Consider the following 27,419-nt stretch of genomic DNA (forward strand, 5'->3'; position numbering starts at 1 on the left):
TTTACCATCTGAGTTGCCAATTTCCCCCGTCTCTAAAATCAGCGTACGCCTGGGTCAAGTTGCCGTGGGGACCGAACATTTTCCCGTCAAGTTTTTTTTTTTTTTAATAGGTCCCAACGTTTGCGTGGAAAGTGCCGCACCTGGATACGAAGACAGCATTATAAGACTATTAGCAAAAAGAAGTGGATTTGGCGGTGCGTTACACTTCAAAGTTTGTGGTTGTAACATGACAAAACGTAAAAAAAAAAGGGTCAAATACCTTTACAAATATCTTTATATAGGATTGATTTGGCATTATGTTCACCATCTTATATAGCTACGTACCTGCGACTTTTTATTCACTCAAATAAAAGAAATCCATTGCTTTTTTTAGCGCAATGTCAGTTTACCACATTGTAATTTTTAATCAGATTAATTAATTTAAATCAAAGCAAAAATAACATTTTTTCTTTAGTTTAGGTTGCGATAGACTAACAAAAGAGATTATAATAAAAATCTGCATATGTATAACTGCCTTCTCACTTTCACATGTGGTCATAGAAAAGCAATAGTCGTGTCAAACAGTGCTGCATATGTAAAAGGCTTAGCATGTGTTACAATGTGTTAATGAGCAACTCCATTTTTAATTATCTATAACATTTTAGAGTAACTCGTCCACAACAATCAGACTGGGAAATGACAGGAAAATGGTTCATAACAAATGTCTATGCTCATAAACCCCTCCAGACATTTAATGTCTAAATTAACAGTTTTTGAGATAAACATAAAAAAAATAAAATTAAGGAAAGAAAGTGAGGCGTTACTCGCCGACTTTCAGTCTTTGCTTTATGTGAGTAAAACATATTATCAATAAAATTAGGGAGTCATAAAAGAGAAATAGAAAATCAGATTAACCAAAAAAAAAGCAAAGATAATACAGACAGAGGAAAACAGGCAATAGCTTAGGAAAAAGCAATGCATCTATTGATAGCCTGACTAAATATACTTCCTAAAGAGATTCTAGGAGGAGATATGGGAGCTCTTGATACCCAGAAGCACACTGGAATGGCTTGCTCGCCTTCTAATAAGCACCGAATTTATAAGACAGACACTTTCATTGTGCCCATTAAGAAATGCAATAATGTGTCCTTCCTGCCGCAGGAAAACACTGCTTTAAAGGTGAAATTAGATGAGAAAAACATATCTGCAGTGGGTGAATAAGAAAAACAAAGATTATCTGACGGTCTAGGTTCTCTTGTTAAGCTCCGGCTTTAAAACAAGCTGCTTAAAACATAACTTGAGACACAGTAGAATAGGAAACGGGGCATTGCAACAGCATTCATACTGCTAGAACATTTCCACGTTTCACAACATCTGGAAAAGAAAATGTGGAGTACGTTTGTCCGCAGCCTCGCCTGATTGGATAATTTGCAGAACCGGCTTTCTGGGAAGTTACAGAAGCAGCGTTCAGCGTATGCCTCTAACAACTCTAAACATCATAGATTTCCTTGATGTCTTACCACAGATTCTCAAATGGACTTCTGTATAGACTTAGTCTGGGTCATACAAATACGCTTTAACCCAAACTATCCTGTTGCAGGTATGGTTGTAAATTTAGGGTGGTCGTCCTGCTGGGAGGTGACCCTCCATTTAAAGACTTTTGCAGATTCTAACAGCTTTTCTTCCAGGATAGAGCTGTATTTAGCCCAATCCATCCTCAATTCAACTTTGCCCAGATGAATTGGATTTTAGTTGGCATAACTGTAAATCCTTAACATCTGTCTTTTTAAACATGGCCTCAACCTCTGTAATTGCTTTGTTTTGGTATTTCCATTCTTTAATTTTATAACTTTAAATTGTTACATTACATGACTGACACCATCTTGACCGGTAACCTGACTCGGCCAGATAGATTTGCTCCACATATCCATCTGGAAACCTTCCGTTGAAGTAATTTTGGGAAGGGGCGAAAATACTGGTTAGCTGATTGGCCTATGTTGGTGATAGACGGGCCAAATAAACCAATCAGATCAACGAAGCATATGACGTACTAACAGCGACGACGAAAACACAACCACAAGCTCTTGCCGAAACCAGTCGGGAGAAGAGCAAAAACATCTTTTTCTCTGAGAAAAGCCTCCAGAGCAGTGTTTTGCTCTTCTTTCAGTGAAGAAATACTCTGTAATTCCGATAAAACTTGCTCGATAGCCACGCTAACGCTAGTTTCATCGGCTGAAGCAGCCATGTTCTTTACACTGAACTGTCGTGCTTCTCGTTGCGTCACACCTCAACCCGCCTCAAAGCCAACGCTGATTGGACGTTCGTTTGGTGAACTGCTCCAAAGACTGATCTGCGAGTGAAACCTTGAAAGCTCGCGAGATCAGGATGGTCTCACGAGGCTACTTGACCGGGGCTCCCTGGAAGATCAGGGGGATCTGAACAGAGACTGAACATATGAACCAACATCCCAGGTTTGGACGACTCTGTGAGCCGTCCAAACCTGGGATGTTGGTTTCTAACCTAACCTGGTTTAAAGCTTGTCCACAGCTTTCTCCTTAGCCTGTCTGCTGTGTACTTGGTCTTTGTGATGCTGTCTGTCAACTACTGTTCCTTAAGAATCATCAGAGGCCGTCACAGAACAGCTGGATTTATAGTTTCTGAAATCCCACCTCATATAAAACGACTTGGAGCAGAAATTGCTGTTATCTTCTTCCTGTTTTTGACAGGAAACAATGGATGGCCTCTTTTTCTGCTGAGTATATATCCATTTATGCATATTTCTATGAGTGTAAAGGCCCCATAAGGTCAACAGGCCCTAAACAAATTGGAAACTGTGACTCACTTGGGCCTCCCGTCACTGTCCATCAGCGCTGTCAGGATGTCATGCTAATGCAGCACGCATGCATCCCGCGGTGGCCTGTAGCCATACAGGACCTTGCAGAGACATATGGCCTTATTATTGCTTTTGTCTCTGGAGGTGAGGGTCCAAGGAATGGAACGGGTGAAATTAAGTGCGTGTGCTGCACAGGTGTTTGTACGAGCCTCACTATCCCCTGGAGTCAGCATCAAGATCCACCGATCCACATTCTCCACCTTCACTCAGCAGAGAGGAGGAAAATGGAATGGCTAGTTAGAGAACACACACACACACACACACACACACACACACACCACTCTCAGGTCAACACACACACACACACACACACACACACACACACACACCACTCTCAGGTCAACACAGACACACAAACAGCGCGCTGAATCCCAAGTGTGCCTGAAGGATGATTGAGAGCCAACCCTGTGTCTGAAAGTGTCCCTCGGGGACTGAAATATTCATGGCTGTTGTCCCATTGTTGTCTCAGTGCTGTTGGTGGTTGAATCCTAAATGGCATACATAAGTGCTCCTGATATTACGTGCAAAAACAAGGGCAAAAGTGGCAGCAATACATCAACCTCCACCTGTATATTACCGCTGCTGGGGCAGGGGAGGTTGCATAATTTCCCCTTTCTCCTTCTATTCCTCAAATTGAACTTGACAGCCACAGAAACAAAAACAAACAAAAGGAAAATGCAGAAAAATACTTAAAAAAATAACTGATGGAATGAGAATAATAAGAAGATATGGTGGACTAAAACACTGTTTTCATAACGAAGAATTACAGCCAACGTTCTAAGCGTTTTTTTACAGCTAATCCCAGAAAGGTACCCTGCAGGGGCTCGCTAAAAATTCATACAATACATACAATATTTTAGATTTTGTCATCTTGGCCCTGCAGGCTATAGGAATTTTCTTGGGGTTTTTTTTCATTAAAGACTGACACATAGTGATGCACTGTAATCTAACTGTAATGTAGATATATATAATGTAGAAAATACTGCAAGGTATTCAGCATGTTCCAAAATCAAAAATCTGTGAATTTGTATTCAAAGCTTTTCAAAACCACATTTCAATGCAACTATAGGTTATGTGTCTAGCTGCTTTGCATTTCTAGAGACTCAGACATGTGCCAAATAGCACAAGTTCAGGTGAAGAATGTCTTTACACAGGAGTTTTCATGTGCTACCACAGACTTTAAATTGATATTTAACTTTGACCAGCCCATTCTAGCACTTATTGACCGGTGAAGTTAAGTTCAACTTTTTAAGGGTATCTCTCAACAGTGGTTTTTCATCTTGCCATTTCAAGGACAGATTTGTGGAACATTCAATTAATAACTGTCCTGTGGAAAGTTTCTCCAATCTAGGCTGTGAATCTCTACAGTTCCTCCAAATTTCCAGATTTACCCTGCTTGCTTCTACGATGAATGCTCTCCTTAACCAGCTGGCCAATTTAGGTGGATGACCATGTGTTGGTAGGCTTGCAGTTGTACCATACTCCTTTAATTTTTACATTATGGATTTAACAGTGCTCTATGGCCTGTCCAAAAGGTGTTTTTTCTTAATTTGTACATAACAGCATTAAATACCCACTTGCTGTGCCCCTCAGTATCTGGATATTATTTAGGCGTATCAAAGGATGGGTAGCTAAATATAAAAGCCCACCACACTTTTCAGATTTCTATTCATTTAAATAAAAAGTTCATCTTCAGAAATATGCACTGGTTTGTGTTGGTCTATCACATAAAATCTCTGTAAAACAGCTTTGTGGTTGTAGCGTGACAAAAAGTGGATGATTTTTTTAGGACACAGTATGTTAAAGCAGCATATCCAGCATGTGCCTCTCAGAGAATACACATTCTCTGAGTGTTGTTCTTTGCTTCTTTTTTTTCCCATTAATCTGCTTGTCCCTGGGCAGTCAATTAGCCGTTAAATCTCTGATCAATGTGAACAGTAAAAATATGCCCTATGAAGTTAAATGAGGATTAATTATTGACTACTGATCCCCTTTCTTGCAATGTAATGTGCCAAAAAGCCCAACAAGGAGGTTCATCGGAACAGGAAAAGAAGGATGTTTTCATTTAAAGATCCCTATGGGTCAGGATAAAGATAAGAGGCAATCGCGTTACAAACTAACATCTGTGTTTGCTTTGGGTTTTAGGCTTTTATTGGCTGCGGAAAAATATCATCATCCTTTTAGTGAAACTGATAACAACTACCTTCGAGCCTGAGACAAAACACAATCAGCACTATAAGTCATACCGGATTGAGACTGCCTACCTGCGACAACACTGAATAAGAACAACTCCTGATCAGATCAGAATCAAAATCCAAAAAAAGTTTCAACTGGGTCATGCTGGTCTGATAGTTTTTGTGTAGATATTTTGGAGCAATCCCAATCAATAGACCTATCCACAACCATGCAAAATAACCAATCCAGCCAGACTGGCAGAAGTCCTAACAGAGGAGAAAGACACGTATCTAACATTGCTGTACACACCAAGAAAAATCCAGAATATCACAAGTTTCAACTAAAAACATGAATGCCAAAGATAAAGTCTATCGTCCTCATCTTTTTCTTGTTTTCCTTGCAAACATATGTTATAACGTACAGTATATCCCATAAAGCAAAACCTGAAAAGCAGCCTGGTGGAGTTAGGGAGTACTTTTGGTCTTGAACTGTTCTGGCAGATAATACAAATAATACAAACATTTTTTTTGTATTTTTGTTTCATTTATGTTTTTATATAAAGGATGATTTCTTTACGTTTTTACGCTGCCATTTCTCACAGATGTCTTTCGAGTTAATGCCACACAGTAATGCTTAATATAGAATAGAATGCCTTGAATATTTTTAAAGATGAAATAATAATAAATATCTGGATCACAGGCTGAACCAATGACAATAATTCCTTGATTGTGCACGCCATCATAGCCAGCTAAAGATGCTTCTGATTATGAGACAGGAATCTCTCTAGGGACGATAAATGAACCAAAAAAAAAAATAACAATTGACTCTACGGTCATTGGTCATTGACCCATTCACTCGCTGATGGTGGTGAGCTACATTAAACAAAGAAGACCTACCATCTTTTCTCAGAAAATAAAAATGGAAAAAAATCTTTTTATTTGTACATTCCAGTGACATTTTGTCTTCTGCACTTAACTCAACCCTTAGGGAGCAATGGGTAACATCCAGAGTCCAGGGAGCAATCTGGGCCTAAGGGTCTTGCTCAGGGACCCATAGCGGCAGGCTGTGGTGTTCAAACCGAGTACTTGCAGCATTCTCAGAAAGTAAGCGCGCTGCTCTGACCACTAGGCCAGCACTCCTTCACAGCTCCACACTGTAGTCACAGCTGCCTTGGGGCCGACTGACAGAAGCTGAGCTGCCTTACAATTGGTGCCGCCGGCAGCAAGCAAGGTGGATGAAGGGTGCTCAAGAACACAACGACAGACAGTCGGAGTGGGGCTTCGAACTGGCAACCCACCGGTTACATGAAAAACTCCAAGCTGAAAAAACTCAGTGATGATCTTTTCCTGCTCCCTTGCACCATCTAATCGGGAATGGGTTGTGACATTGAGAAGATGAGAGTCAGACATTATTTGTTTTTTAAGCCCCGCTCTCTCAGAGGTGGTACTATAATTACTGAGCTGCAGTCGGCATCAGAAAGGCTCTTAATATGCGTCTAGCATCTCTCTGTGTCTTCATTAACAGCCCACTGGACCCCCAGGGTCAGCACAGGGGGGTATATTTTGAGTCTACCACTTGAATTTCTTTGTCCCCATCCTGTCAGAATCGTTCAAGAAATGCAAAATGATTGTCTTCCTGTATCAAACCTCAGCAGCAATTGCCTTGTGCATCCCAACAATTCTGCCACACTCAAAAATACGAAAAGCCTTTTGCCTTGGCCAACCAGCACCAAACACAAATACCTACTGGTACTTCCTAACTCTTTAGATAGAAGTAACACACACAGCATCTCCTGGATTTCATAACGGATGAAACTGAATTAATTTTAAGCCAATCTCAGTTTTTAATAAGAATCTTTAATCTGATACCTCAACTAATTTTAAAAACCTAAAGATAGTTTATTATCAAGTTGTGCCTCACCACACAGAAGTCATGATTGAAGTTTGAGACTCTGACTCGAGTCACTTCATAACAACGACCACATGAATGTCTCACAGAATGCAGGCTGTACTTAATGACTTAATGGATCATTTCAGAATAAAAGAAACAAAAACTACATCGACATTCTGTTGCTGCTAAGATGAAAATGTCAAAGCATAAGCACTTCCTGTTCTGTTCATTTGGAGGTTTAAAACTCATTTATTTACTTACTACAATTTGTCTTGTTCATTATGATGTAATTTGTTTATTCCTTAAATTTGAACAACTTTACTAATTAGAATTCATAAGAAAGGTTTTAAGTTTTAAGTGAATTTAGGAAATAGTTTCTCAATATTATTTAAAAAAAAAGGTCTACAGCTCAGAGTGAGGAAAAGAAAACCCTTCAACCCATTTTTAGGGCAAAATATAACGAAGGAGTGGACAATATGAAGACAGCGATAGACAGCCATAAGCTTAGCAATTACAAAGACCAAGAAGGCACTTTGATTTATTAAAACAGTCAACTTTAACAGGTTTTAATCTCTTTATATTATTTTTCGTCTGGCTTAAAAACCTATTTATATTGCTAATGGGGTAAACATTATGTTCACATTATTTTAAAAGTAAGATAAAGGAGCCTTTAGTAGCTTTACACCTGCTGAAATAAAGGTTAAAAGACTAAGAAATAAATGTTGATGCAGGGTGAGAGGTGCAGTACATGTCATGGATTTGATGAGAAGAGGTCCATTTTAGTCATCAGCTGATTTAAAGCGTGACTTGGACTTGAGACTAGACTTGAATTTGGAAATAAAGACCCTCAGCGTAACCATATACAGCAGCGTTTCCCCTACCATTATCCAACGTGACCGCCCGCCACCACAAGATCACGGCATGTAGTAATCGTATATGTTCACTGTAATTTCCCTCTGGGATTATTAAAGTATTTCTGATTCTGACTTCTGATTATTGGCATGACATTTACTTAAACAACGGCAGATCACATCGTTAGCAGTTTCTGTTCCTACATGGTCGCTCCTCTAATTTCATCTTTCTCTTTGTCACCGACACAGACCCGCTGAGTCACCTGTCTTGCCTTGCCTTGCCTTGACCTGCTGAGTCATGTGTGTTCACACAGAATCTCGTAGGCTCCCACCAACAGACAGACAGCATGCAGAGAAATATGTTGCAACCTATGAAGCGGCAAATTTAAAGTAGCATAGTGTAAGTTCCAGTATTTTTGCAGACGTCTGCCCCCTCTGATGACAAGTTAAAATGACAACAGTGTTGTGCACGAGCATGGGAGAAGAGAAAAAGCATCTGCCGCTGTGACTGCACATGTCTTTTGTTTAAAGGCGGAATGTCTACTGAGGTAAGAAAGCTATAAATATTGAAGTTGACCTGTGTTCTCTCACTAATCCATCGATTACGGCAGAGACTCAGGAAAGTAGGCAGGTGAACGAGAGCGCCAAGCGTATCACACGCATGCCCAAAGGATTTGGCCTGAATCACTCTCTGATGAATTGACTAATCCAGCCCATAGAGGCAACTCTGGTAAATAGGGGATAACTCATTTTACACGTCAGACAATTGTATGGGCATGTATGGGAAAGAAAAGAAATAATAATATAATATATAAAGTCTGCAAGACTGAATGAATGCTGCGTGAGACCGACTGACCACCTGCCAAGAATATCTGGGTTTTTAAATGCACCAAAATTTGTGTTGAGGGCAGCGCTTACTCTCCTATGAGTATCAGCAGGATTAACTCTCCTACTCCTGGTACAAGCATACAAAATAGCCCAAGTGCTTCGTGCCCTGCCCGACACGCAGCAAAAATCCAGTCATCACCAAATGAAGGGGTTTGACCTGGCTTGGCTGTCAGAGGGGAAATTCACCCCCTATGGTAAATGGTAAATGGCTTGTACTTGTATAGTGCTTTAAGCCAGGTGACACTGTACGAGTTTTTTCCCTTTTCGGGCCGATTCTTCAGTCGTGCGAGCATTTTTTGAATCGGGCCGAATTTCAGCTTGATCGTAGAGGGGGGGAGGAGGGGGGACTGGCTTCTCACGACTACCTCCCGATCAGGAATCGGACGATCGTGAAAATCAAACATGTTTGAAATTCAGTCGGCTGTCGTGAGGTTTTCGTGAGCGCATCCTGCTGTTCAAGCAGAGCTACGAGGGGGCGCCCTCCCCTCCTCTCCGTCCCCGCCAGCGGAGGGAGGGAAGCGGGCGTCCCTGAAGCAACCTCCGGCCGGTGTTGGGGAGGGCGAGCCGTCCGGTCCGCGCAACGCGCTGGCCGCCTGTTTCGGCACTCGGTCCGCGCAACGCGCTGGCCGTCTGTTTCGGCACTCCTCCGCTTGCTGGGGGGGGGGGGGGGGGGGGGGGGGGGTGGGGGGGGGGGGGGGGGGGGTGGGTGCGGGCCAGGCGACCTGCCGTGCCGCGCGGCGGCCGATGCGTCTCGTCTCTCCCCTCCGTTCCCCCGACGCCCGGTGCCTCCTGCGGGCCTCGCCAGAGCTGGGCTCGAACCCCTGCTCTGGGTCCCTGTCACCCACCGTCGCTCGCCTGCCTCTGCCACCACAGTGAGCGGTCCCAGAGGGGACACGACGTACAGTGTGAGCAGTCCGGTCTCGTCCGAGCGTCGCGCCGCACAGATCGTGAGCGGTGAACTTTTTAAACCCCGCGGTTTCGTCGCACAGTTTGAGATGTATATAAGTACCACGACTGAAAAACTCGTACAGTGTACGCCCGGCTTTAAACTAGTCTTATTGACCCCCAAAGCACTTCACACTACAGTTTAGTCATTCACCCATTCACACCCTCACAGTGGTGAGCTATGTTAGTAGCTACAGCTGCACTGGGGCAGACTGAGAGAGGTGAGGCTGCCATACATTTGGCGCCACCGGGCCTTCTGACCACCGCCAGCACCCGTAGCTGTATAAGACTGAGCTTCTTAAGTAAATAAATATATGATAGATGGAGAGAAACATAAAGATACAATAGGTAAAGAATGTAAGATGGAGAGAGACAGAAAAGATTAAAAGAAGAGACAGATAGAAGGATGGAATAAATGAGAAAGATGTAGAGAGACAGATAAAAAAAATAAAGAAACAAAGACATATATAATCAGATGAAATACATAATATAGAAGAACCTTCCAGGGTTTTTTTTCTTTAAAAAATTTCTGTCATTCACAATAACACATTAATAGTCAGAGCTTAGCGCTTCAACATTATATCGAGTTTACAAATGCAAATTATTGGCTGTTGGTTCAAATAACATCAAACTACACCAGTGTTTTTAGCAGAGAGAGCGATTGAGAGAGAAAGAGAGAGAGGGAGAGAGAGAGAGAGAGAGATGCTTGCTGATTGCAAGTATTGTTCCTTAGTGACAAAACCTTGTGGGTCTGAAGCCTCTGGAATCTACTTTACATAGAAAATTTATTAAAATCCCACTCTGGACCCTTTAACTTGGTTCTTAATGAGAGAGAGCCAAACACCGCTTGGGTGTCACTGGCTATTATTTTGAACCGACACAAAGGTACGTCACCCGCAGTTTTGGGAACTGTCACCTCAGATATGCAAAGTGTTAGATGTACCGTTTATAAAAGGCGAGACAAAGAGACGCAGGTAGTTAAAGCAGGTATAATTGGCCATTAAGAGTTAGAGCATGTTGTTATTGCAAACAACCCCCCCCCCCCCCCCCCCCTCCATCCTGCAAGGACTGACTCACTTCAAGATTTCCTTGGAGTGGCCGGTGCTGGCGCCCTTTTTGTCAGGTGTCCCGAGGCAGCTGGACTTCAGCAGGGTGTGTGGCCCTCGGTCCAACATCATGGTTGAGGTTGCTGTGGCAATGACAGCCACTGCGTCACGTACCCTGGCCTCGATGTTGTAGTCCCATTCGTCATATGACACAGAGATGAGCCCTGAGAGAGAGAGAGAGAGAGAGAGAGAGAGAGAGATGAGGTAAGAGAACAGTAAAATTCAAGAGAAAGGAAACAAAGGAGGAAAGGAGGAGGGGAGAGACAGAACAGTGTGAGGATGAGGAGGGTGGATGCAGAAAATAGCAGGCAGATAGCTGTTAAAAATTCCCAGAGGGTGAAGAGTTACGCACACACAAAAAAATCTATGGATTTTGCTAGAGAAGCTAAATTAATGGTGTAATTCTAAATCAAATTTTCAGGACAATACTGAAGAGATCGCTCAAAGTCAGGTATGATAATACGCATCAACAAAAAAAAAAGACCTCCTGCAGGTTAAAAATAGAAAAAGATAGCTGAATAGAAACATCAGTCTAGACTGTGACCCCCCCTCCAACCGCTCACTTTGTTACACTTGGCTTTTCAAGCATGAGAAACTGCTTGCTATCAAATGTCGACATCCATTTCTTACACCCAAACAACTTTTCAGGTCATTTTTTTTTCTTTCACGGCTGGTTTGGATTATGTCTCCATTTTTGAAACCTGCAGAGTAAACGTATCGGAAAAAAAGGCAAATGTAGATTTTCCAGTCAGCCTTCAGAGTGTCAGAGCGGCTTTGGCAACAACCCTGACCTTTGCTCATGTGTCTTGCCAAAGCACACTTCTGCCTCCACAAAAACACGGAGCGAGAAGAAAGGTTCACCATGAGGTCCGCTGATGTTTAGGGGAAATCATTTTTCTGGGGGCTCAGATAAAGACGGACTGCTGCCAGAGCAGGTCTGAGGTTAAACTTACATTTTCTTTCTATTTAAAAATAGCTAATGTACAATTTCTCAAACAAAATGTATTAAATTATATAGATGAATAAAACCCCAAACCCACATATGCCCAACAGTGGCTACCAGTGTGCTGTAAATACTTGCTGTAGACATCTACAAACAGCCCATCTGTCACTTACCTTTGTTTTTACACAGCTTTTTGGGACGGGGGAATTATCTGTGTTGTTACGTCATAATAGTGCCACAAAAATGTCTTATGAAAGTATTTACAGCCCCTTAAACATTTAGTCACTGTTTGACCACAATCCTTAATGTAATGATTTTATGTGACAGATCAACATAAACATGATTGTGGAGAGTAAGAAATAGGTTTCATGGTTTTCATTGTTACAAAAAAACAAAAAATATAAAATATTGGTTTGCATTCAGCCCCCTTTAATCTGATTCTCCTAAATCCAGTCCAGTACCACCAACCTCCTTAAGCACTAAACAAAGAGTCCCTGTGTGTAATTTCGTGAACAGACAGCATCATGAAGACCAAGGAACACACTGCAATCCATCATCAGGGACTGGAGAGAGTATGACACAAACATAAACCCACTAGACCAGAGCTGTCAATCTGAAGAGCAGCATTAATCAGAGAACCAGCCTGAAACCGTCTTGTTTCAGTGTCCATATAACATGAAATATACCCTGCATTAATTATAATAAAGCTTCTTGCATGTATAAATCAAGCGGCTCACTATGGCGAAAGCAGCAAGGCTCTGCTTGTGAAAGTAAAATCTGTTGGGCTGTTTTTGGCATTAAGACAATTCTTATTGCTACACTGTGAGACAGGACACATTAAAAAAAAAGAGAACCAGCCAAGACAGTCATGGTAACCCTGGAGGAGCTGTGAAGATCCACAGCTCAGGTGGGGAGAATATGTTGATACAACAAATACTAGTTCAAATGTATGACCTCTATGGAAGAGAGGCAGCTAGAAAGACGATTGGTAAAAGAAAGCCGTGTAAAGGAAGAAGGCGCTGTTGTCACATGAGGCCTATAGGCAAAAGGCCGTAGAGGTGTGGTGGAAACCAAACACCCTGAACTCATCATCCAGCGGGGACAGGGAAGCTGATCAGAGTTGATGGGAAGAGAGACTGGAGTAAAATACAGGGTCATCCTGGAAGAACAGGTCTTAGAGGCTGCAAAAGACTTGAGACTTAGGAAGAAGTCCAACATCACAAGTCCAAACATAAGGACTCTCTCCATCCTCCTTGACTGAGCTTGAGCTATTTTGCAAAGAATGGACAAAGCAGAAAAAGCGGCCTCTATAAAGGATGGAACCCGACACTAGATTTGTAATTTTCTTTCTTTTTTGTATGAAACCGTGTGTCTATTTTTTAACTCACACATAAACACTACTATGTTTTCCATTTTGTACGTTACAACCACAAAATGTGAAGAAGTTCCAAGGGTATGAAAAGCACAGCAAGGCTCTGTATGTAGGACCAGTGGCCCTTCATTCACATTCTGCTGCACGTGTTGCTTTGATAGGGTCTAATTACACGGTGCTGATCCGAATGAATAATTCCTGGCATACCTATAGGGAAGACAGATGGAACGTGGTCCGCGTCACCGGCCACCAGCGAAGGTACGATCCAGGTGTAGCCGTAGCCTGTCAGGCCTACGGAGTGGGCCACTTCAAAAATAGTGCTCGCTTCCTCCTTGGTGCAGTAGAGCAGGATAACAGGGCTCTGCAGTTTCTTCATCTGATTCTGGATCTTGGAGTCTCCATCATCCACCGACATGTCCAGCAGGATGACTTCCTCTAGCTCCCAACCCACAAAGCTGTTCTCAATGGTGCTGCGTACCTGGTGGGAAAAGGAAGAGATGAACTGAGAAAGTGTAGGCTGTGCACAGGCGGTGGAGCTGTGAAGGAGATGTACTGGAACAAAACTGACTGAGATGTCTCTTCCTCCCCCTTCCTCAGCTCCCAGAATGCTACACAGCTATTCTACATGAATCTCTGGAAGGAGCAGTCAGTTTTATATTATAACAGTCAAAATGCGCTGAGATAATCTTTCCCTCAAAAGCTCTCGGCAGCAAAGGAGCAGTGCTGGAGGCACCGATAGCATAAAGCCACAGGAAGATGGAGGTGCTTTGATGCCAAAAGTCATTCAATGGCTTCCTATATGTATTTGCTCCTGCATTTTTCAGCTAAATAAAGCATTTAACACACTTTGGGTTTTTTAATTTCAGTGTTTTGAAAAATCTCTAAAATTGAAGACACCACTCAACGAAAACCAAGTTTACTGTCCCATTGTAAAATAAAGGTCCTTTTTTAATTACATAAAACTCCTATTACCCTACAACTTAACAACAGAGAACCAGTTTTATAAATCTGGTAACACAGTATTGGGGAAAAAATCTTAGAGAGTTCCTTTCATCTCTTTATATATATATATATATATATATATATATATATATATATATATATATATATATATATATATATATATATATATATATTGCTTTCGAGGAACCAGCCATCTTAAACAACAGTTTTCTAGGTCTTTCAGTTCGTTTCTTTGGCTGATTTTCCTCTTCATGCTCCATCTATATCTAGTCTTTATGACGTTGACTTGTGTAAATGTTTAAAATGTGACATTAGACGACAGGTGCACAACATTAGTGTCATGCATAGCAAAAATGATCACGGCAGCTTAAGAGTATCTGAAAATCATGCATTTGAGGAAAAGGTACATTCCCAGGCAGAGCCAGACTCAGGAACTGAGAGCGCCACCATCCTTCAGTTCATCGTGGGCGCAGGTCATGAGCAAACTAAGCTGATGCTTTTAACCACCCGGCCAGCAGGGGGCCTACAAGAGCAGCAGGGTTCTCACACACAACATCGATCTCTAACACATAAAGTAAGTTTGTTATATATAAGTTTACTTATAATTTACAATGTTTATTTACAGCAAATGCTGAAGGATTTCAAAATGTCAAACTTTAGTAAGAATTTTTTTTTTTTTTGTCTTTTTAGAATTTCGAAGTACCGATAGGTGTCGGGTTGATTTTACCAGACATCACTCAATGTCAATTTTTGTTAATTTCCGCTGTTTGTGTCAGTGCTGGATCGTCTGTCATGCATACTGTCACTGTCACCAAAGACATAAAAAAATTAGTGTTGTGGACACGACTAATTAATCTGGATTAAAAAGCTGCAGACCGGACACATCTGCCAGACGATTTGAATTAAAGAAATAACCTTGTCCAGACAAATATTTTACCCCTATTAGTTCTATAAACAGCATGGATTTCATCATAAGATGGTCAAGCGAAACACATTACAGGGAATTTAAATGTATGCTGCTTGGTTAATCATGAAGGGGAGGGATGTTAAATGCACACAGAGTCAAGCTTAGACAGTTTGGACAGTTTAAAAGAGATGTCTTGACTGTGTGGGCTGGTGGGTGATGGGCTTGACTGTGCACACGACAACGCTGCATTAAAAACCAAATTGTTTTTCCCGTTTCTGTTAACACATCTACATGACAACATTTTAATGACAAAACTCTGTGCACAGGATACTATTAGACACACTGTGTTATTTATTTACTGCACTTTGTCTTGTTCATTATGTTGTATACATTCATACCTTTTTTTTTTACCTTAAATTAACAACTTTACTAATTGCTGCCGTGCTGGTGTGTCGTTTCTCTGGAAGCATTCACGCGGCGCAGGGTTGCGTACTACAGCTGTTGATCAAGCTAATAGCAGCTAGCGTTAGCTTACGTTGTCCAGGAGGTTTATAACTTTACTGATGCACGTACAAGAGTTTTACTGATATTTCTATGTTGCTACGTCAAACATTTGTGTCGTTACAGGTCTAATTTCAGTGTAGTTTTGACAACTTTCAGCGTAATGGCCAATTCTGCTGAAATGTGCTGGTAAGAACCCTGGAATACATTTTTATGCCATCAGGTCCTTCATCCGCACACAAACGGCGTTTTACATCTCTAAAAACGAATGATTCTGAAAACTGTGGCATAAAGTGGAAATATAAGTGGATATTTGGAAAAACTCAGTTTTTGAGCCTGTGTGCATACATGACAAGACGGACTTTTAGCAGGAACAAAATGGATTCCTGCTTAGCATCCCCATAAAATATGGGCTGGCTCTGCTTTATTTGATTATCTAGAACAGGGTTCTGACTCTATGTTGTGCAGCCTGTGAGCACTGAACCTCAGACATACCCATGAATAAACGTAACAAAGAATAGTAGTGTTTCCCGCAGGAATTAGCTTTTGTGAGAGGCGGACCGACTCGCGGAGCGGGGGGGTCGGGGGTGGGGGGGGGGGGGTGGGGGGCTTGTTGACGACACGTTTTCCGCGGACCGAATCGCGGGGGGGGGGGGGGGGGGTGTTGTGGACGACACGTTTTCGGCGGAGCGGGGGGGGGGGGGGGGGGGGGGGGGAGATAAAACACGTTTTCCGCGGACAGACTGGCGGAGCGGGGGTATCCATGTGTTTTTTCCCTGCCATTCACGCACGCGCAAAAGCAACAACAACAAACCGTGTGTTAACGGCACTTTTTTTTTTTTTTGGAATGTTGGCGTGGCGGTAGCGTGAGTTTGGCGTGGCGGCCGCCACGCTAAGATAGCGCTGCGGGAAACACTGAATAGCAAACGTTTTTTAAGTAATATTGACTCATATCTTACTTCTTTTGCTGTGAATAGGCTAAAACACATTTCTTGACCAAGAAGACAGAAAACAATCCATTTAAACGAACTCAATGTATTCCTTTCTTTTATTAAGCAAATGGTTTGGCTCTACAATGAGTCACAGATCTGTTCCTTATAGAGTAAAGATTTTCTTTGATTCACTGAACACATATTGTTTGATGATGTACAGATAAAAATAAAACATTTCTCACTAAACAATTTCTTGTGCTTTAATTTAAAATGATAGCTTTTTACTTTTAGCTGGATGATTTCGACCTGCTTGGCAAATCAGCCTTTTACAACGTCCTATATTCTGTCTGTTAAACGGGTTCATTTCATAGGTTAATTTAAAGAAAAGGCAACAAACGGTGTCTTTGTGACTGGCTGCTGGTAACTAAGTGGAAAAAGATCCACTTTGATACGCGTTAAACTGGTTCTGTGCTGAAGTTGTCAGTTAAGAGTCCACATAAGACTAATTCATCTCTTGGGTCTTTAGGCCTGAAGGATTGTACAGCCTGGGTTTAGTGGCACCAGAAAATAAACAGACTCCTCTGAAAATGGGCAGGTACCGAACTGACGGCGAGTAAATAATGAGTTAGAGTCAAAACTTTAGATTCTGCCTTAAAAAAATCCAGGATGTTTTCAGACAACCACATGCCACAGAGCAAGCCTCCAAGCAGACTGGCTTACACAACTTTTGTGAGTTAATTAAACCCCTGAAATGACTCAGAAGAGCCTTTGTGAAGATTTTAGCATTGTCTGTTGCAAATAGAGCATTGCTCTGCTGAGCAGTAACACCTGCACAGATGGGGCTCCATTAAAGTCCTATGGATGCAGAGGTCTTTTAACTGCAGTCCGACATGTTTGAGGGCAGAAAATGTGGAGAGTTTCCAGAAAACAACATATTTGGGCTGCACCAACAGACACAGACACCATTTCTCTGAGAGAAGGATAAAAGAATAAAACTAATGTTCAAAACAGTCAGAAACCAGGAATCAAAGCTGGAAAGAGGGAGGTTAATGATACACGTTCTAATTCACAGTGTATTAACATTTTGGCATGGGCTGATTACTGGTATCAAGCCATAGAGAGGTGTAAAAAACATCACAGTTTCAAAATCCCAGCAGCATCTGTCACATTGTTTCTACAGTTTAAAATGATTTAAATGATTTAGGGAAAGCGCTGGATTTCCCCCAGCTTTGTGGAGCACTGAGCTCTCCCCGCCCCACACCTGTCGCTGTGCACTGCAAAGCAGGCTACCACACTTTCCCCTTGTTCAGAAGAAAGGCAGGAATGTGGCGACTGACTGAAGACATTTGCAGCTGTTAAAAACTTGGAGTTCCACCCGTCACTCTTAAAGAGAAACACACATCAGGATCGCAGTGGTGCGAGATCCATCAAATAAAAAACCCATCAATCAAATTAGACATGAAGCGCACTGAGACTGGACTTCAGCTTTGGATTTTTTTGTTTCCTACAACAAACAGTACTTCTGAATAGAACAGGCTCAAAAATGGCCTCGGGGTGCCGCTACTTGGAGCTTCAGATGCAGACCAGACGCATTCGGTGCGGACCACTTGACAAGATGTTGAATGTTCTGCTGAAGTGGTTTTTAAAAACTACTATATTACCCAGGATCCAAAAATGATCATTAAAAATATTCTCACTTTAGTGGTTTATGCCATGTTGTAGGAATATACAGTAGGATGTATCATTTCTCTTCTGTTTAAGATAAAAGCAATGAGATCAATGCTTTAGATTTTGTGTAAATAATGTAAAAGCTCTAGTATTTTTACTCGTTGCAATCAAACTTTAAAGAAAGCCATAACTAGCCTAAGGGTTCTTTTCTTTTATTAAAACCTTAAAATATGAAAATGAAATGTTCATGATCAGTACTTGGGGAAACCACATTTTACTCACAAAGCTATGCAGAGGATTTTTGGCCTGAGGCGTCCCAACTCCTGCATGCCTCTGCATTAGTCAGTTGATACAACATAAATCTGACCACTGTGAGAAGCTCCTCAGAGGAGTATGAGCAATAAGTATCCTTTTATATTATTTCCTTCCTCTACTTTCAAATGGATGCTTTAACGATCAAAGCAAAGGCGCTTGACACTGCTACAATATTAACTGTAAAATTTGATGAGATGACTTTTAGTAACCTTGTCCTGCTTCTCAGATGTTCTGAGTTGTTCGGGAGCTCATGCCATTTCTTTTTATTTTAAAGAGGCTGTTCGTGCCTCAGAGATAAGCAGGCTGAGGCAGCATTCAGCGGGGCACTTCCAGCCTGTCGGACTTCTCCATTAAAGCAAGGAGCAGATTGAAGGAGCTATCCACTTGGAGGAAACTGCCAAACTTTATCATTTTGAAATGCTGATAATTAGAGCTTCAGAATCAGGGGGCGTGTGCCTGGAGACGGATGAGTTTAACACCATTTTGGCAGCTGAACGCAGCACTGACGGAATAAAATTGCAAAAGGGGGGAACGATAAGGATAAACTTTAAACGATTTGCTTGGATCCTTAAAAACAGTTCCAGCGACACGTTCGCACTGTCAGGAGCGTCTTTTTGTGTGTTTACCTTGTTGATAAAGTCCTGGTACCCGGGGTAGTATGTGGTGACGATAGAGAAGATGTACCAGTCATACTCCTCCATAATGTTCAACATGACGGACGCCTGCTGCTCGATGGAGGGGCCAAACTGGAAAAACATGGAGTGGTCGTCCTGGAAACCAGAGACAGAGGCCCAATCAGCAAACAGGGTCATGAGTCATATAGCATGAGAGAGAGCAAGAAGGTCGGGCATGGATGATTATGGAGCGTTTCTGGCTCCTGGAAAAACTCAGGAACAAATAAAATCTTCCTTGTATCGCTGAGACAATATGAAACAATATAACACTCAGCCATTCAAGCAATGTTTCAGCTCCACGTAACTAATTAAGTTGCAATTATACCTTAAAATGCCCAAAGTGACATTTACTAAAGTAAGCATTTTGCTGTTAAAGTATCTTAACTGCTTCAAGTTATTCCTGTTGTAAAATGTGTGTTCTTGGGATTATATGTGTTAGACCAACACAAAGTGGCCCAAGGTCATAAAGTGAAAGGCAAAAGTATTCCCCCTTCCACACACACACACACACACACACACACACACACACACACACACAATTTGGAAATTGTCATGTTTTGTTACACTCCAACCTTGCTATTCAAATGTTTTTTTTTTTTTTTTTTTATCATTTCATGTGACGGATCTGCACACAATAGTCTAAGGTGCTGAAATAAAGTGACAAAAATATAAATAAACAAAAAATAACATACTGAAAATTAGCATGCGTCCACCCCTTTGTTATGAAACCCCTTAAAAGATCTGGTGCAACCAATTATCTTCAAAAGTTACATAATTGGTAAAATGAAGTCCACTTGTGTACAATCAAACTGTCAGATCACCTGTCAGTATAAACACGCCTTTCCTGAAAGACCCCAGAGGCTGCAGCACCACTAAGCAAGAGGCATCGCACCATGAAGACCAAGGAGCTCTCTAAACAAGGCAGGGGCAAAGATGTTGAGAAGTACAAGTCAGGGCGGGGTTATAAAAAAATATCTAAACCTTTGATGTTCCCCCACAGCACGATCAGATCTGTCATCTTCAAATGGAAAGCACATGGTACCACCAGAACTCACAGGTCGGGCCAGGGGGACATTAAACAGAGAGGGGGCACAGGAGGAAGGAGTTCAGGTCAAATGAGACTAAATTTGAGCTTTTTAGCCACCAAGGAAAACATTATGTCACATCCTATCACCCCAATAATACGGTTCACACTTTGAAGCATACTGGTGGCAACATCATAGTGTGGGGATGCTTATCAGCTGCAGGGACTGGGAAACTGGTCCGACTCAAAGGAAAGATGGACGGTGCTAAATACAGGGAACCTTCCAGTCTGTGATTTGAGACTGGGACAGAGGTTCACCTTCCAGCAGGACAATGACCTGAAGCATCCTGCTAAAGCAACACTAGAGTGCTTTCATGGGAAACATTTAAATGTGTTGGAATGGCCTAGTCAAAGTCCTGACCTCAATCCAATTGAAAATCTGTGGATAGACTTGAAGATCACTTTTTATAAGCAAACCCATCCAACATTAAGGAGCTGCAGCAGTTTAGCTCATAGAGACTGATCCAAAGTCACGAGCAGCTTGAATTGCTGCAAGAAGCGTCTCTAAAAATAAGGAGGGGGGTTAAGAGGTATGAATGTAAGTTTTCTGTTATTTTTGTCTTATTTGTTGTTAGCTTCACAATAAAAATATAATACATCCTAAACAGTTGGAGGCATGCTCTGTAAATGAATTGGTACAAACTCTAAAACACTCCATTTTAACTGCACGTGAAAACAACAACAAAACAACTGTGGCCATGCTTTTCTCTCCCAGGGACAGAGAAGCTGGTCAGAGTTGAGGATGAGGATGGATGAAGTTAACAGTAATTCCCTTTCAACTTGGAAGTTGGATTTTTTAAGTGCTCAGCCGGAAAAACAACAACAAAGCTGCTGAAGTTGGACTTCCAACTTGGAAATTTGAAGTTTAGGATGCTATTTGAAAAGCTGTGCATTACTTGACCTCCTCTGTCTTTTTGCACAAGATTGTGCTGGTCAACCGCAAAAAATTCAACAATAGACATTCACTCTTTAACTGTTTTAGATTTTCACAAATATAAAGTAGTAATAGAATTAAGAATATTTTTTCAAGACAATTCATCTGTAATGTCATGCATGTCATTTACAGACATTAATCTTTTCCAAGAGGCCATTCTCCTTGTAACAGAGACAAGAAAAGGTATTACAAGGATCCTCTCTTTTCCCCTGAAGCGCCTCTTTGGCTCTAAATCATAATCAAGGACAGGTCAGCGGCTCGTGTCGAAACAGCGAGGAAACTTAAAGGGACAAAGATGTCGACATTTATTATTTACAAATGCAAATGACCAAAGGGGACAAAGGAGACGAGGTGCGATAAGAAACTCATCCTGTCAGGGTCTCTGTACAGAATAAGACGGACTGCTGAGAGGTGACAAAGATGGAGGGAGGTGTTGGATGTGGCTTTAAATACTGACCTTTGCCTTCAAGTATGATTTGCCTCAACTATCGACTAAATTTACAAAGTGAGTAATTATAGCTACATGCATTTACTTACACCTGTGATTTATATATATATATATACACCTGTGATTTATATATATATATATAAATCACAGGTGTAAGTCGTCATAACGTAAGTACACTTACCCCTGCTCTGATCCATCCTTCAGTGGTGGATATGTTCCATAGCTTTCACTGTAATGATATGGTTATAGCCTATCATCGTCAAATGATGGTGGCGGGACTGGCAGTAATGGGAATATTTGTCTGTGTGTGTGTGTGTGTGTGTGTGTGTGTGTGTGTGTGTGTGTGTGTGTGTGTGTGTGTGTGTGTGTGTGTGTGTGTGTGTGTGTGTGTGTGTGTGTGTGTGTGTGTGTGTGTGTGTGTATACTTAGTCGGACCCTGACATATAATCCACACTGGCAGTATGGCAGTGCATACACTCCACTCTGTTAAAGGAGGTAATGAATGCATTCTCACATGTGACTGGCAGCCAGCGCACCATTCACCCTTTAACTGACACCTACTTTGGAAAAGCCATAGCTGTTTAAGCATTTGCCTCCAGTAGTGCAGGATTGAATGACTCAACTATGAGTATTACGTGCGCTTTACCTCCCCCCCCTTTGTTATTCTTTCACCACGTCACAAATCTGGGTTTCTGTCTGTTACCTCCTCGTTGACACTTCCTCCTGGGTTATAGGGGACAAAGCTGGACGTGTCCTGCTTTTCCTTAAACTTTTATTCAAGTGTTTCTTTCCACCAAGTAGGCCTACTGACTAACCAGTCTGAGAATTTCAATTTGCTAAAGCTTTAAACTCTTTGCTGTTATAAACGTGTTAAAAGTGTGAAACATCCTACTTTCAATTCTAACCCAAATTCTCTAAAGTTTGCTGGACGTTTCAGGGATCAGACAGGAATCCTCTGTGAACATTAGGAGTGGGTAAAAATAGTGTATCATCAATGCATTGCAATATATTTTTTTCCCCACTTCAATATCGATTCAGAAAACCAGAGACTCTTGGACCCGCTGCTCGGATCCAGTGCCAACTCCTGGATTCACCAAAGTGGTTCCTGGGTGTGCGCCTGCCAGTTCTTTTAAAACTTCTCGTGTCTCGGCTCAACTATCGGGTCCAACTCTTGGTTCATTACAGCATCCAAAACCGACGCAAGTTGACGGATCCTTTCCTTGCAAACAGCCGCCAACCTCTGTTGGCACACAGAGGAGTTTCTGCCGTCTTCGTAAGGAACCGTGACCGTAACGTGTCATTAACAGCGAGGGGTTTTAAGAAGATGGTGCTCAGTTGTTATTGTGCTCCTGCTTTATTATCAGATATTTTATTGCTCAGAAATAGAAATGTATACAGTGTTAAAGCAATGTATAACACGGCCGTCCATCATCAAACATCCCCAAAAAATATCAACAGGCGCTTTAATGAATGATTTGTGTACGTGTACTTTTTTTCTGAATCAATATCGAAGCATTTAAATCAATATCGAATTGAACTGTGACCCAGAGAATCAAAATGGAATTGAATTGTGAGGATCTTATCATTACGGAGCCACAATGAACATAAACTTTCTTGCCAATCCGCAGGTTCTCATTCAGATTCAGGTAACACTATACTGTGACATGCAGATTTTTTGGTGGTGTTACTTGGCTGGTTTTAATCAGTCTAGGTCTTTGCGCTCAGTTTACTTAAACAGTATAATTTCTCCTTCAATCCCATGTCCCCCTGCTTTGTCTCGATCTCCCTTTTTTTCCTCTACGTCTCCTTTCTAAAAGTGACTGATGTACGGTGTAATCACTCATGAAATCAAACCTGCCATTCATCGACTATTGTGAGAGCACAGCTTTCTAAAATTACAGCCAATCATCGTCACATTCTGTTTTCTTCTTCAGATCCTAATAACCTTATTTTGTGTCCTGACTATTATTCACTCGGCATCGTTTTTTTTTTTTTTTTCCCCTTTTTTATTTAACCCCTCCAACACTGCCCTGTCTTCTCCTCTTCTCTCCCCCGTTTTTACATAATGGCCTGTGGCTCCATTAACTCATGTCTCAGAGATGTGAAGTGATCCCTTTGGTACAGTCTGTCTGCAACATTTAGCGGAGCAGCCAGCCTCCTCACTTGCTTATCTGGGTTTATACCGCACGATATTCCATCAATATCACTGCAGCTTTTCTACGTGGATTTTTGACTTTTCTCGCTAAGCCGTTCAATTTCTCCTCTGATGGGTCATTTCGGTTCTTTACGCTCTAAATGTTTTCAGCCGGCGACAGGCTTGGACTGCCAACAGGCCAGTTTAACGCTCCGACTCGATCACGCCCAGCGCAGCCAGCGGAGCAGGCAAACGGCTCTGTATGCACAACAATCTTCTGTTTATGGGACGGCATTTTTTTAAGATCGAACGTGGAAAAACACACCCGAGCCCTGTTCCAGATTTGCAGGGTTGAGCTTGTCGATCTATTCGCGTAAAAATATACTGGCCAAGATTGTTTTCCACCTGTTTTTCAATCAAGCGATACGGTGAAGACATTGCTAACTGTTAGCTTTGTTCAAAGTTTCAGGTCTTGTTTCTGCTTCTCCTCTGACACGCTCAGTGATGATCATCCCAACCTAGATGGACACTAGAGGGGCTGTACAGAAGCAAGCAGCCACATTAGCAGCTGTGCGGCGGTGATTAAGTAATTTCCCTCTGGGATTATTAAAGTATGTCTGATTCTGATTCTGATTCTGTTGCGCCGATCTGTTGACCAAAGAAAGAAATCTACAAATATTTCCATCAACCTTTTCGCATTTTGTCACGTGATAACCATGAATTTCAATTCATCTTGGTTATCGCGTATGATTATGAAGTGGAAGAAAAACACATGGCTTTAAAAATGTTTTACATATATAAAAAAAAAAAATCTGAAACGCGAGGCTGCAAATTTGAAATGAAATCCACCAAGTCGCACAAAAATCGGAGGTTTATTGTGTCATTAAAGAACAAACAGCATCATGAGAAGCAAGGACCCCATGAAACAGGTCAGGGACAAAGTTGCGGAGAAGTTTAAAATCGTGTTAAGTTATAAAGCAACACTTTAACAGGCAGCAAAGGTCAATGAGCCAGGAGTCAAACCCAGGATAGGCGAGTCAAGGACTGAAGCTAATACTGTCCATATGCTATAAAGAACAAACCTCTTACATACCAGACTATTCATGCTGCATGCACCGACTGCTTACTGCTTTTCTGGTTAGATGCTAAACTGCATTTCATTGCTCTGTAATGAAAACAGAGTTTATCTAATTTAATCTAAGGCACGATTTATAAAGAAATGTACAAATACGTTTTGAAGACACTGTAAGTTGTATTTCATAACTGACCAGAGGATTATAAGAGAATTTTATTTGTCAAAGAATGTTGATGCACTGCATGGCTTTTGTTTGTGCATTTAACCTGTTGGCGTTAAAAAAGACGAGCAATGTTCTAGGGAAACATGCAGCCAAAGAAGCTCTAATGATACCGTAAACTCTGATGGCACTCAGTCAGCTTTCACAGTGGGGACTTGATTTGTAAACGGAGCTTTTTAAATGATTCAAAGACTAATCTTATTAGTTTAATGATGCCGAAAGACCAGGCTGCTGAGTATGATTACACAGGGGCGTAAGCACTTGCATATGTGACAGGCATCACAATCCCGTACTCACACCCCAAAACATCAACATGTTGTTTTAGCCAGGAAAAAAAAAAAAAAGACTCTTAATTCTTACTCATGCACCATGACGTCTAAAATATACGTGTCTGCATGACGTATCACGCTCTGGCTAGTGTTGGAGGTTTGTGTTTCATTTCTAAACATCATTCTGATCATTCATATTAGCCTGGATGGATGGATGGATGGATGGATGGATGGATGGATGGATGGATGACAAATAAAGCAAATCCCTTCTACAGTAACCAAATAATAATTATAAATTCAGCCATAAAATTGACGATTGCTTTTTTAGGGGAGCTTTTAACAACTTTTTTATCTTTTTACGCTAAAAACTATCCAGACTACTAATGCCACTGCGTTTTCTTCAGTTCAGCATTTAATGCCATTATGATCAATTTGTCTAATTCTTACTTTATATACACTTGCTGGTGTGACCTAATTGAATTTAATTGTTGTATGCATGCTTGTTTCTCTGTTTTTAACCTTTGTAAAGCGCTTGGGATTTGAAGGTTGCTCCATAAGTAAAATATAAAACTGATGTGATTAGTTCAACTAAAATACATTCGTTAGAAAACTGCACACACAAAGTATTCAGGGGGAATTTCATAGATCTCTGTGACTCTTTGGGTTTCATTACGATTGAAATGGTGAAAAAAAAAAAAAACTAAACAAAAGCAATGCAGCTCACGAGACGCATAAATCTATAAAACAACAGGCTGGTTCCAAAGGTTTGGGTGCACTCTTTTATCTTCGGTGAGTCAGGGCCAGTTAATTCATCGCTGTCATGTTCCTCTATATCATTTTTCTCACTCCCTTTTTGCATCTTTTGTGCTCTTGCTCATCGGGAGACACATCAAACATTGCTTTCATGTTTCAGCCTGAGCCCACCATTCTTAAAATAGTTGCACAAACCCTGCAACAGTTGTGTGAGTCCCCCCACCACCACCACCAGCAGCAGCAGCAGCAGAAGCACCACCACCACCTCATACACACTCCTCAGAGCATCTGGTGGGAGAGTGAATCACTGGAGGAGCAATATTCAACCTTTGTGCAGATAAGCCATGAGAGCTCGCTAAGTAAAACAAACCTCTGTGTGTCACTCCTGCTCCCTGACGGGCTGTTCTGCAGCCTGAAGTGTGAGCGTAACCTCCAGTTAAGAGGTTGACACCGGCGCCCTCGCTGAACTCACTGGAGATCCCCGCCGGATGACAGAAATAACCACGTGCTAATGCACGCTCTCATCTGCGTAAATACACACACCGTTTTTCATCGTTTTCTTTTTTTTTTTTTTGTTCTTCACAGCAGACGGAGAGAGAGAGAGAGAGAGAGTGAGAGCGCCTTTCCCTCTCGGCAGTGCGTATTAAAATGAATCACGACCGCCAGAGACGTGTCAGGGGCCGCTGCGTGACTTAAATGCATCAGGACAGTCAGTTTTTCCTCCGTTTTGTCACAGACACCTCGCGGGGCACGTGGTCAGCTCGCCGCAGACGCTGCAGCTGCTGCATCGGCGTGCAGCGGCGCCGCGCGACAGCTAAAGCCGCGCCATCCTCCAAGAGGGAGGGTTGAGAGGATTTGGCGACTCATCTGCATGTCGTGCCAAAGGAAGCCCGTCTCCGATTAGACATGCAGAAGGAAGGGCGACATTTCGGGCCCAGCGTTCGACAAGCCCTGGTGGCGAAGGATTGGAGAGGAGAGCGCAAGAGGGGCAGCTTGTTGAAGCCAGAGAGAGACTTGCTTGAGAAAACAGGCAAGCGATCCTCAGAAGTCACAGAAGCAAGGCTTCACAAACACAACAAACAGAGAGAGATAGAGAGAGAAAAAAAACACATACGATGGCAGTGCACACATCTTTCCCTCCAACACTCAGCTTTTTCCACTTCATTACACTCTTTTTTCTGCACTTTTATCTTCGTCCCTCTCCTCCTTGCAGCCTGAGTGCTGCTGCTGCCAATCCTGCTCCTTTTAAGCAGCCCAACCTGCCTCAGCCTCAGATTTCCAATCAAACCAAGCACCTTGAGTTGATTAGTCTCATGCTCAGCAATTTAATTAGAAATGAGCCTGTTTCAGTTTCTCATCCTTGGTTTTATTTTTGTAAATCCCTTACTACCTTGACTGATTTGCTTGAGCTGTTCTGTGTCAGAAAAATGTTTTCCGAGATGTTTCACTCCCACCGCAGTCAGCAAAACACAGATGATAGATCCTGAGGACGTGCAAAGT

At 41.9% G+C, this 27,419-nt stretch overlaps 1 protein-coding gene across 1 annotated transcript in view; it reads right to left on the minus strand.

The window, feature by feature from the left end:
* The window catches only part of grin2bb (glutamate receptor, ionotropic, N-methyl D-aspartate 2B, genome duplicate b), a 155,029-nt gene that overhangs the window by 44,946 nt on the left and 82,664 nt on the right, over positions 1-27,419 (minus strand). The window contains 3 exon segments of the mRNA XM_036136844.1: positions 10,699-10,891; positions 13,250-13,520; positions 18,955-19,098. Coding sequence (XP_035992737.1) covers positions 10,699-10,891; positions 13,250-13,520; positions 18,955-19,098 — 608 coding nt within the window.

The sequence above is a fragment of the Fundulus heteroclitus genome, chromosome 5, assembly GCF_011125445.2.
Source record: "Fundulus heteroclitus isolate FHET01 chromosome 5, MU-UCD_Fhet_4.1, whole genome shotgun sequence".
Lineage (NCBI taxonomy): Eukaryota > Metazoa > Chordata > Actinopteri > Cyprinodontiformes > Fundulidae > Fundulus > Fundulus heteroclitus.